The sequence below is a fragment of the Cetorhinus maximus genome, chromosome 34, assembly GCF_964194155.1.
Source record: "Cetorhinus maximus chromosome 34, sCetMax3.hap1.1, whole genome shotgun sequence".
Lineage (NCBI taxonomy): Eukaryota > Metazoa > Chordata > Chondrichthyes > Lamniformes > Cetorhinidae > Cetorhinus > Cetorhinus maximus.
Window position 1 is genome coordinate 11,596,922 of NC_135912.1, and position 12,317 is coordinate 11,609,238.

General features: G+C 48.1%; 1 protein-coding gene across 5 annotated transcripts in view; it reads right to left on the reverse strand.

Annotated features, from left to right (window-relative positions):
- The window catches only part of neurl4 (neuralized E3 ubiquitin protein ligase 4), a 102,067-nt gene that overhangs the window by 31,205 nt on the left and 58,545 nt on the right, over positions 1-12,317 (reverse strand). For 2 of the 5 annotated variants that reach the window (XM_078533788.1, XM_078533787.1), the window contains exons 12-16: positions 7,863-7,939; positions 6,132-6,237; positions 3,679-3,848; positions 2,326-2,454; positions 867-1,012 (exon numbers count right to left, since the gene is read on the reverse strand). In XM_078533788.1, the coding sequence (XP_078389914.1) occupies positions 867-1,012; positions 2,326-2,454; positions 3,679-3,848; positions 6,132-6,237; positions 7,863-7,939 (628 nt within the window). The remainder of the gene's footprint in view (positions 1-866; positions 1,013-2,325; positions 2,455-3,678; positions 3,849-6,131; positions 6,238-7,862; positions 7,940-12,317) is intronic. The other 3 variants (XM_078533791.1, XM_078533789.1, XM_078533790.1) reach the window with 2 other exon arrangements.

Genomic DNA, 12,317 nt, shown 5'->3' on the forward strand with positions numbered 1-12,317 from the left:
CAAGTCTTTATCCAATTCTCCTTTTGAAAGTTACGAGTAAATCTGCTTCCACCGCCCTTTCAGGCAGTGTCTTCCAGATCACAACAATTTGCTGTGGAAAAACAATTCTCCTCTTCTCCCCAGTTCCTATGCCGATGATCTTAAATCGGTATCATCCGGTGGTCAATCCTGCTGACTTCCTTCTGTCTAAACCCCTTACTGATTTTGAACACCACTACCAAATCTCCCCTTAACCTTCTCTGCTGTAATGAGAACAATCCCAGAGGGATAATAAAGCAAATGGGGCCCGTTCACCAAACTGGATACCATCTAGAATTAGGCAGGGCCAAACGAACCAAAACATCGCCACAAGGCTGCCAGCCAACTCCACCCACTGCCTACCAATCTGAGAGCCCCGGATTGAACAGATGCCAGGTCTCCGGGAAGGAACAACAAAGGCAGAATCCTAGATTAGTACATTCAGCCCATTGAGACTAGACTGGCTCTTTCGAAGAGCAATCCAGTTAGTCCCACTTTCCCCCACCTCGTTCCCCCCAACCTCTCTCCCCCCCTAATCCTTGCAATTGTTTTTCCTTCAAATATTTATCCAATTCCCTTTTGGAAACTCCTACTGAATCTGTATCCACCAGCCTATCAGGCAGTACCTGACCAGTATCTAAAACCTAACCACACACTGCGTGAAAGGTTGTTCCTCATGTCAGCTCTGGTTCTTTTGTCAATCACCTTAAATCTGTGACCGTTGTTTATCAACCCCCTTCAGGCATTGGGAACAGTCTCTCTTTAGTTCCCCTGATGAAACAATTTGTGGTTTTGAACACCTCTACCAGATCCTTCTCTGCTCTAAGGAGAACATTGGTTCAAGTTACCTCAAAGACCTCGTCTGACCTCAGCTCCTTCATGCTCAATACAACCCCATGGGAGAAGCCATGGATTCGAACTGCCCGGCAGCCATCGTTCTGTAGAGCCACATTCTTCCCGCAGTTGGAGTGGAAGCGGTGCGCGATACCTGGAACTGAAAGGTGACAAACGCAACGCATCAGCCCTGAGACACCAACCCTAACCCCGCAATTACTGGCAGTTGTGTAGCGCTTTTAACAGAATAAAATGTTCCAAGGCGCTTTGTAGGAGTGTTAATTGGAGAAACACTTTGGTTCTGGTCAGGAGGGACCAGTCTCAGTATTCAAGGTGCCTGACAGTAACTCACTATATCAGGGATCTGAGTTACATACTTAGTAACCATGGCACGCTCATGGATAGTGAATGTGTCGTTATTTTGAGGCAGCGATAGAGCTGACAGTTTAACGTTTCTGCACGTGCACCTATTCTATACAATTCTATTGTACACAATTCCTACATATATTTTTAACAAACAGTGAGGCACATACACACACAAAGCTGCACATTGTTTTGTTGCATTTTTCTCTCCCATAGCTCATGCGTCTACAGGGCAGTGTGCACATAAACTCTCCCATGCAGTCCCGCTGTCTACAGGCACCAAGACAAACAAGCAATCCCGAGGAAGCCCCAGCAATGTGCTGTGTACACTGCGCTCATGGGGAACTGAAACACCATGTGCATTCGTGTTAGTGCAGCGATTGTGGGAGGTGCAGAGATACTTTGCCCCCTTCTAAAGCCCCTCAGCCAGAAAGCCCATTTTGTAATGTTTCAGTGCCGTGTTACAGCCGCTCAGTAACTCCCTGGGGTAAATGTACCCCAGCAGAGCAGGTGACATTGCAGTACCCACCCGCCGATATTTGCTCCCTTCAAGTATGGCAGCTTCCCCGCTCCTCTCCCCCTTCCAGCTCCAATCCCAAGCCACCACACTCCTCCTTAGGTACCTTGCCCAGATGGCCATCTTTCACAGGGTAAACGTGGAAGATAAGTCTTTGGCAGGCTATCCAACTGCAGGAAGCATCACAGCAAAGCAGAATTCTGCCAATCCTCCACCCCAGTGGGAGTGGGGGAGGTAGTGAGGGGGGGGAGGGGGTAGGCAGAAGGACACTGAGCGCCAACTAGGGCCAATCTTTTCCCTCACTAGCCCAAGGGCAAAGGGGCCGAATATGGTGCCATGAAACCCCCTCCCCCCGAACCACCAGCCCACACCTAACCCAACAAATCTCACCAATAGAAGCCAGGACCCCAGGGGCCTGTATGAGTTGAGTTAGCAGGAGTGGAGAGAGTGGGGGTTGAGAAAGAGTGAGATTTTCAGCAGTAACTCAGACTGAGGGCCCTGAGCTGTTTGCTGAACAGCAGGTTTTTGGCGATTCTACAAGGCAGGGCAGGGTGCTGGGGGTACAAGAGCAGATGGGGGAGGTGCGTGCATACCTGGGGAATGAATCGGGAAGGATTTCTCAGTGGCGTTGCTCAGCGACAAGCTGTTGTCCACCGGTGGCGAGCCACTGGTAATAGACACTTGGACACACTGACCGTACAGATCGACCACAGCGTACAGTTCTGCAGGGAGAGGAAACAGGACAATAACAGCAGCCACAGTACACTTGCTGAACTCAAACTTAAATGAACACCTTTTGACAGCCTCAGCAGCCCCAGTTAAATACTAAGAACCGAAGAAGAGCAGGGGAAGAGAGGAAAATGGACTGTTGAGGACCCTTGTTTCAGGAAAGTAACTGAATACTAGAAAATCCAAACAAGATAAAAGGAACTGGGATCACACGCTGGCCATTTTGATCATGGTGTTTTCTCTCCCAGGTAGACGAAGGTGTGTTTGTTTAGACTGCGTCAGTCATGCTCCTTAGAGTCCGTAACCCCCACAACAACAACCCTGCTGAACAGATCAATGACAGACATTTCCACAACACCATCTCCTCAGAATTCACTCTATGGCACAGCCCCTGCCATTTCCCAGTTTAAAAGGACGACTGGTTGGTGAAGGGGCCTCCCCTTGCTCTCAGTCATCCCTTAGTCTTTGCCCCGCCACACCCTGACTGCAGCCTCAGAGCCCAGGACAAACCCAGACGACCACACCAGGCTATGTTGAGTTAACTGACTGTAAACTGTTGGAATTGGCTGAGGGAAACTCCTGATTGCTGACTTTGCTGTGACTCCCAGCTGAAAGGGCTTTCGCACTGTTCCCTGGGCTAGCGACTGGTGCTGTCGATCCAAAGCTGACTGGCTGTGAAAGACTGAACAGGCTTGGGCTCTTTTCACTCAAAAGGAGAAAGCTGGGAAAGTGCTGTGGGATCTTTCATTGCAGTGGGCATGGGTGGGGGGCCTCAGTCTGAATGTCTCATTGAAAGATGGCACCTCCTTCACAACCGGGAGTGTCAAGTCTTTAGAATGGGGGACTTCAATGCACAACCTGAAAGCAAAAGACAGGGAGAGGGAAAGGCAGCAAGACAGCACTAGAAAGGACAAAAGCACACACAAGAGTGTACAGGGGCGCGAGGGCCTCGAGGGTGAAGCAGGGCAAGGGCGCGGCAGAGAATAGCAGCGAGCAGAAGAGAAAGAGTGGTGGAGAAAGAGAGCGAGCCTGAGAGTGTAAAAGTGGAGAAAAAGTCCCGCACCTACTGGGCCATCACTCTCAAACTGACCAACACGGCGCTATCTCACCGGGGTGGGTATGGCTGAATGTCAGATTAGTGAATCAATGTTAGGTGATGGGTCCTCCCTCGACCACAGTCAGACACCACCCTCCTCCGCCCCACGGCATTGATTTACCTGGTGGTAGTCCCGAGCAGGCCACTCCCTGATCGACCCCGTTGATGTAGTAATGGAGATCACCATTCAAGCTGCGCATCATCCCAATTCGTGAGCCAGTGGTTAAAGAGTCCAGATCGCAGCCATAATTGTTGCGCATCGTGTTGCCGTCTTGCATTATCGCCGTGCCACTACAAGGAGGGTAAGGGGAGGTGGCGGGAATGAAGGCAAGATCACCAGAAAGATGTCAAGAGCTGTAACTGCTAGCGACAAGCACTCAATAACAGACACCCGTGCACGCAGATGCAGTAAGGCAGAGGATTGGTCACTGCTAAACACCAGGGGCAAGGAAAGGTTGAGCACGCTTTCGAGGCAAAAAAGGGATCAAAACCCAGATCAGTCGGGATCTAATCAAGTGGCAGGAATAGGCTCGAGGGGCTGAATGGCCTCCTGTGCTCACTAACCTCCACTGGTTGCTGGTCTGGCAATGCCTCAATATTAAGATTCTCCCCCTTGTGGCCAAATCCCTCCATGGTCCTGCCCCTCCCTATCTCTGTAATCAACCCCCAGGTACACAACCCCCACAGATCTCTGCACTCCCCCAATTCTGGCCTCTTGAGCATCCCCCCCGCCGATTTCCATCGCTCCACCACTGGCCCTGTACCTTCAGCTGCTTGGACCCTAAGGTCGGAATTCTCTCCCTGAACCTCTCCACCTCTCTCTCTCCTCCTTTAAGACGCTCCTTAAAACCGGCCTCTTTGGCCAAGTTCGTCACCTGCTCTAATATGTCATGCAGCTTGGTGTCAAATTTTGTCTGATAAAGCTCTTGTGAAGTTCTTCAGGACATGTTACTACTTTAAAGGCGTTATATAAATGCACATTGTTACTGTTGTTATATACTGGTTAGAATTCTGACAGATTGCATCATTAAAGTGTTCTCTTTCCCAGTTTGGGCTCCCATCTCCTCTCTCTGGCAGGTCAGCTCACTGGGAGGGAGCTTGGAATGAGGAGAGGCCATTCAGCATGAAGGCCCACTGCCTACATGACATCTCCCGCCTTCCACTCCCACAAAGTCTCAGTGCTCTCTCCTGTCCTCATCCCTCCTTATTGTAAAGGAAATATCAGTTTTTGCCAATATTACTGTGGGATACGGTGAAGCAGGCTCCTGGGGCCCTGTGTGTGTCTAACTTAATTAGATTGAAGAAAGTCAGACTACAAGGTTTAAACCATTTAGGTGTAACAGTGGGCACTTTGAAGTGGAGATGGACAAGATAAGGTGGGATCCCAGTAGATACAGTGTGAATAGGAATTTTCATCAGGAGATAGGTAAGGAGCTGAATTTTTAGTCATTGACTTTCAAAGAGGCAAATCAGGAAGTTTTACAACTGGCAAAGATCATGAATAAATAAAGCAAAGTTATTGGGTTTATTTTTCCCCCAAAGCGCTGGCTGACAACATGAAAGATTTTTAGATTCCGGGAAAGGTAACTTTCAAAAGAAGGTTAAGAACAATGGGTTTAAAAGATAAAAAGGGAGAAAATATATTTAAGGAGAGATTGAAAGCTGTATGTGGATTGGCCATGTGAGATCTTGGCAGGGTGGGCTGTGCGAATACAGACGTGTGAAAAGCAGCCTCTACCCACCCCAGAGAAATGCTCGCTTGTTCCAGAAAGCAAGGTTTTGTTACAAGCCTTGGGTTTTCATTGTCAAGTGAAAGGGAGAGGGAAGCTGTGAAATGCCTCCCTTATAGCAGAAGTGGGTGCCTTGCAGTAACATTACTGCATGTTTTATAGATTCAGAATCTGTAGGGACTGTTACCTGAAAAGGGTGTTTATTTGTAAGTCTAGCTAAGTACAAATCTCTTGGGAAATGCTATTAGACTAAATGTAACTGTAATCTTGAGGATTAGAGTTTTCTTTCCTTTTGTTAATAAATGTTTTAATTTAACATTTAAAATCTCCAAAAGTGGTAGTGGAGTTTTAACTTTGACTCCAGTGCACATAGCTTCTCGCAATAAAATACAAATTGAAAATCATTGCGATAGCTTGGCCAAGTTTCCCTTTGGGATTTGCTCAGCCCGGCAATTACCACCTGCCAGATCATAACATTATCGACAGGTATTGATCCAGGTCCTTTTTTGCACTTGAATGTCTCCGATCTTAAACAGCATCGATACAAAACCTACACTCCCCCTCCTCTGATCAGTAGCTGTTTGACTTCCTTCTCCTGGTGCCAGGGGTGTGAAGGGCATCTCTCAACACCTTGAATCAGCCTAGCTAGTCGGTCAGGACAACTAGGGACGGGTATAAAACGTGGCCTTACCAGAATCACCCATATTCCTGTGCACAAGCCTCCTGGGGCAAGAAAGAGTGAACTGAGATCTCTAACTGCCCCAACATAATAAAGAATATCTTAACTTCACCCACCCTCCACCCCAACCCTCAGCAAACAGTGCGTTCAGATCCCCGCCATTACCTCAGCATCCAAGTGTCATAGTCTATATCCGTCATAGTGCTGGGAAACTCGAGATCTTCTGGACGGATTGCTGTAACTCCTAAATAAGGGGGAGTCTCAATATTAACTATGACAGGAAAAACGTCATTAAAATGGACAATATGGGAAAATACACAGTAGAATGACACAACACAATCGACAGACTTCAAGCAACTTGTTCAGCTAGATCTGACACAAACTCAACTCTGCCTACACAACACTCCAACATGTGGATATAGCACACAGGAGCATAGTCATCAGACATGCAACACTGGACACAAGCTCAACCTCGACAATTAACACATATGTGTAGACCCCCAGGCATTCATAAAACACTGCTCAGATAAAACATGACTTTCCCCCTACGCATACTAACCAGATACACAAGTATCCAGCACAACCCAGGCATGCACTATCCCAGAAACATACACTCTCCCAACATATATGCATGCTACCTATCTAGATGCACACACACTATATATATATATATATATATATATGTGCATTTCTACTACACTGTATGAAGTAGAACAGCCATACATAATCCCCCACATCACTTAGATACCGACCCCATCAATAACTGTGACACATGCATGCACACGCAAGGCACGCGCCCACACGGCACAGAAGGCGCGCACGCACGCGCACACACGGCACGCGCACACACGGCACGCGCGCACACATGGCACGCGCACACACACGGCACGCGCACACGGCACGCACGCGCACACACACAAGGCATGCCCTCTAACAGGTCTAGAATAAGAACAGGTAATGCTGGAAATACTCAGGAGGTCAGGCAGCATCTGTGGATAGAGAAACAGAGCTTTAAGTCGACAACCTTTCGCCTGAAGGGGAGAGGAGAAAGCTGGAGCTGTAACGAGTTTGAAGGAAGTGCAGAGGTAGGGAATACCTCATCACCCAAACCCCCGGACATCACACACCCCATCACTGCTTCTCATGCCTCTGCACTTGTTTAAATCCCGTTGCATCACAAACTTTTCACAGTCCTGACAGCCTGAAACGATAACTCTGCTTTCTGAGTATTTCCAGCATTTTCTAGTTTTATTTCAGATTGCCAGCATCGGCAGCAGCTTGCTTTTCTAACAGAGCTCAACCTGGGAGACAAATGAGCAGTGAATGGATCCTGCTACCGGGTCCAGTGGATTCGATTCTGCAGATGAAAGGAGGGGGAATCACCGGGATTGGTGTATTGGATTGGGATGCACTCAGAGGATGTTCTCTGTGAGAGGATTCACATCAAAGCTCACTTCCAGTATCTGCTGACAGAAAGCCACTCCTGCAGCACTTGAGTAAATCAGTGAATACACGCAGCACCTTTGGGGTGTGGCAGGGCTGCAAGGAGAGCTTTACAGGTCTCGCAGCTCCCCACCGATCTGGTTCTGAACTTTAGGGTAAGTTTTGAGCCCAGGGCCTGATGTTGCGGAGCTAGCTGACTGCCTACTGGCCTTTGCAAAATTGCCATAGTGACCACAATTCGTCACTTGTTTGCTGGGCTCATCACAACCTGGGCTGATCCCAGGCTCGCTCAATGTCCACAGGTACACACCTTCGGGCGGAGGTCAAGTGGGAGACACGGGCCCTGCCCCTACCCCCGACCCCGGCGAATGCTGCCTCCTTCTAATGCTAGCCTGAGCTCTCCACCACCCACACCGAAACCTTCAGAGAAATCCCGCCTGCCTCATTACTCACCCGCCTCAATGGACCCAGACCACCGATCCACCATCTTCTGAATCAGAATTTCAAACATTTCCCCTTCGCGCAATGCTCTGAAAAGTAAATCAACAAAACCGCCTGTTTGCCACTCGGGTTTAAAAAGTTAAAAAAATAACACAGAAGCTGATAACGTAAGAAATTAGAGGGAGAGGAGGCCATTCGGCCCCTCGAGCCTCTTCTACCTCAACTCCACAGTCGAATCCCCATATTCCTCAATTCCCTTGGTGCCCAAAAATGTATTGGTCTCTGCCTTGAATCTACTCAATGACTGAGCATCCACAGCTCTCTGGCTTGGAGAATTCCAAAGATTTACAACCCTCTGAGTGAAGACATTTCTCCTCATCTCAGTCCTAAATAGCCCACCCCATATCCTGCGGCTGTGAACCCATGTTCTAGACACCCCAGCGTCAGGGGAGAGGGGAGAACATTCTCTCAGCATCGACCCTGTCAAACCCGCTCCATGTTATCAGCTCTCATTCTAACAAATTCTGAGATTCTATTCTCCTCATTGGAAAAGCCTCTCATCCCAGGAATCAATCGAGTGAACTTAAGATTACAAAACAAAGCTTATAGTTCCAGGGAAACTGCATCTCAATCTTTCACCCATCCCAGGATAACTGCAGGAAATTAAAGCCTTCGCTAACATCAAGATCGCCCGTTGCAACTTGGGCATGAAATACAGGTGCTTAGGGTCAAACATCCGACAGAGGATGGGACACAACATTCCTTCAGTGCCCTGTAACCAGCAATCATTCATTTTCGGAATGTTATTTTTGCTATTATTTTTAAGTGAAGTTGTGATGAATCTTACTTTATAGACATCGGTCTAAACCCAGGCGTGATTGAGCTTTGATTCATTCCTTAATAGTAATCGGCAGTGACGCATTTCCCCAAGTTTTTATTTTGACCACTGGTATTTGGCGTACATCTCTGTCTGCCCTTTCCAAACCAGGGCACCAAAATAAACGTTGTCTTATATTTATCAGAAGTCCTTTTTCTTACTGCATTCAATGACCCTTGACCTACAAGCCAGGACCAATGAATAGCCTGAAATGATGGTCAGCTATGGTGAGGAATCAGGTGATGGAGTTTGATTGACGGGGCTAAACCTGATTGATGGCTGATGGGAGCCGCCATTGAAAGGTGCTTAAACAACCTGAATATGGCAAAGTCTACGAAGCCCTGCTGTGCCTGTGAGGAGAATTAATAATGACTCGTGTGTTTACCAGACTCGTTTGGAGGATGTCTGAATAAGGACTCTAAAGGCTGGAATGTGGAGTCAGAAATCTGGCTTAAAGAGACACTGCTTCCAGGGACTGGGGCTAGAGCTGGAGTGGATTAAAATATCACCACTACAGGGGCTGGGGGCATCGGAGTGACAGGCCAAACAAAACAAAAACAGAATTACCTGGAACAACTCAGCAGGTCTGGCAGCATCGGCGGAGAAGAAAAGAGTTGGCGTTTCGAGTCCTCATGACCCTTCAGCAGAACTGGTGTTCTGGTGTTCAACAGTTCTGCTGAAGGGTCATGAGGACTCGAAACGTCAACTCTTTTCTTCTCCGCCGATGCTGCCAGACCTGCTGAGTTTTTCCAGGTAATTCTGTTTTTGTTTTGGATTTCCAGCATCTGCAGGTTTTTGTTTTTATGACTGGCCAAACAGTCCACCGCTGTGTAGGGCTATTCAGAAACTTGGTAATGTACGTCCCAAGGGGGTAATGAACCATCTCGGCCTCCTCCGGAGGTCCCCAGCACCACAGGTGCCAGTCTTCAGCCAATTCGATTCACTCCACGTGATATCAAGAAATGGCTGAAGGCACTGGATACTGCAAAGGCTCTGGGCCCTGACAATATTCAGCAATAGTACTGAAGACTTGTGTTCCAAAACTTGCCGCGCCCCTAGCCAAGCTGTTCCAGTACAGCTACAACACTGGCATCTACCCGGCTATGTGGAAAATTGCCCAGGTATGTCCTGAACACAAAAAGGACAAATCCAACCCGGCCAATTACTGCCCCATCAGTCTACTCTCCGTCATCAGTAAAGTAATCAACAGTGCTATCAAGTGGCATTTGCTTAGCAATAACCTGCTCACTGATGCTCAGTTTGGGTTTCACCAGAGCCACTCAGCTCCTGACCTCATTACAGCCTTGGTTCAAACATGGACAAAAGAGCTGAACTCCCGAGGTGAGGTGAGAGTGACTGCCCTTGACATCAAGGCAGCATTTGACTGAGTGTGGCATCAAGGAGCCCTAGCAAAACTGGAGTCAATGGGAATCAGGGGGAAAACTCTCCACTGGTTAGAGTCATACCGAGCACAAAGGAAGATGGTTGTGGTTGTTGGAGGTCAGTCATCTCAGCTCCAGGACATCACTGCAGGAGTTCCTCAGGGTAGTGTCCTCAGGCCAACCATCTTCAGCTGCTTCATCAATGGCCTTCCTTCCATCATAAGGTCAGAAGTGGGGATGTTCACTGATGATTGCACAACGTTCAGCACCATTCGCGACTCCTCAGATATTGAAGCAGTCCATTTCCAAATGCAGCAAGACCTGGACAATATCCAGGCTTGGCCTGACATGTGGCAAGTAACATTCGCGCCACACAAGTGTCAATCAATGGCCATCTGCAATAAGAGAGAATCTAACCATCCCCCCATGACATTCAATGACATTACCCTCACTGAATTCCCCACTATCAACATCCTGAGGGTTAACATTGACCAGAAACTGAACTGGACTAGCCATATAAATACCGTGGCTACAACAGCAGGTCAGAAGCTAGGAATCCTGGGGCAAGTAACCCACCTCCTGTCCACCATCTACAAGGCACAAGTCAGGAGTGTGATGGAATACTCCCCACTTGCCTGGATGAGTGCAGCTCCCACAACACTCAAGTAGCTTGACACCGCCCAGGACAAAACAGCCCACTTGATTGGCACCCCATCCACAAACACTCACTCCCTCCACCACCGACGCACAGTAGCAGCAGTGTGTACCATCTACAAGATGCACTGCAGGAATTCACCAAGGCTCCTTCGACAGCACCTTCCAAACCCACAACCACTACCATCTAGAAGGACAAGGGCAGCAGACACATGGGAACACCACCACTTGGAAGTTCCCCTCCAAGCCACTCACCAACCTGAAACTGGAAATATATCACCATTCCTTCAGTGTCGCAGGGTCAAAATCCTGGAACTCCTTCCCTAAAAGCATGGTGGGTGTACCTACACCACATGGACTGCAGCGGTTCAAGAAGGCAGCTCACCACCACCTTCTCAAGGGCAACTAGGGATGGGTAAAAAATGCTGGCCCAGCTAGAGAAGCCCACATCCCGTGAATGAATGCCGCTCCCCCCGCCCCCCCGCCTTCAACACCTCTTTGATCCTTTTGTCTGTGACATCTTTTGATTATCTGCTCCCTATCACTGCTTGCTTATCTCCACAATCACCACACCCTCAACTTCTCTCTCCCCCCGCCCCCCCCACCTTAAACCAGCTTATATTTCACTTTTCTCCTAACTATACTCAGTTCTGCCGAAGGGTCATGAAGACCCGAAACGTTAACTGATTTCTTCTCCACCGATGCTGCCAGACCTGCTGAGTTTTTCCAGGTAATTCTGTTTTTGTTTTGGATTTCCAGCATCCGCAGTAGCTTTTAGCTTTTTGTTTTTAAAAAAAATGTTATGTCCCAAGGGGGAGTTTTACCAATTTCGGGTCGTGGAACAGACAAGTTTGGGATTAATCTTTGTGCTTTTAAAAAAATGCTGTCTCTTTCATTCTGTCTGATATATATAAGGTGCTTTCTCCTTTCAATAAAGTTATTTTTCTTTCTTATTACTTTTTCTCTGTTATCAATTCATACTTTTTATATTATCAATTATAACTGTTATATAATTAATTATTCCAATCATAATTATTATTCAATAAAATTGTTGTTTGAACACATTACTTGGCATTGTCACTCATTCCTGTTATGTCCACACTATGTTTCCGTACCTAAGTGAGACTCCACAAGGGACTCTAATGCCCTTACAACCCCTCTGACAGAAAAGGTTTACATTTCTATAGCGCCTTTCATGGCCTGAGTATGTTCCAAAGTGCTTTACAGTCAATGAGCTACTTTTGGAGTGTAGTCACTGTTGTTACAGGGGCATGCTGACCCCACAGTGCCTGTGTCCCTGACCCCACACCTCACCACCTCGACCCCTGACCCCATACCCAACCATGATGACCTCACACCTCCCTATGCTGACCCATGGCCCCACACCTCATCATCTAGGCCCCTGAATCCACGCTTCACCATGGTGACCCCTGACCCCACATCTCCCTAAGCTGACCTCTCGCCCCACACCTCACCACCCTGATCCATGACCCAGCACCTCACTATTCTGACCCCTGGCCCAACACTTCCCATGCTGACCCCTGGCCCAACGCT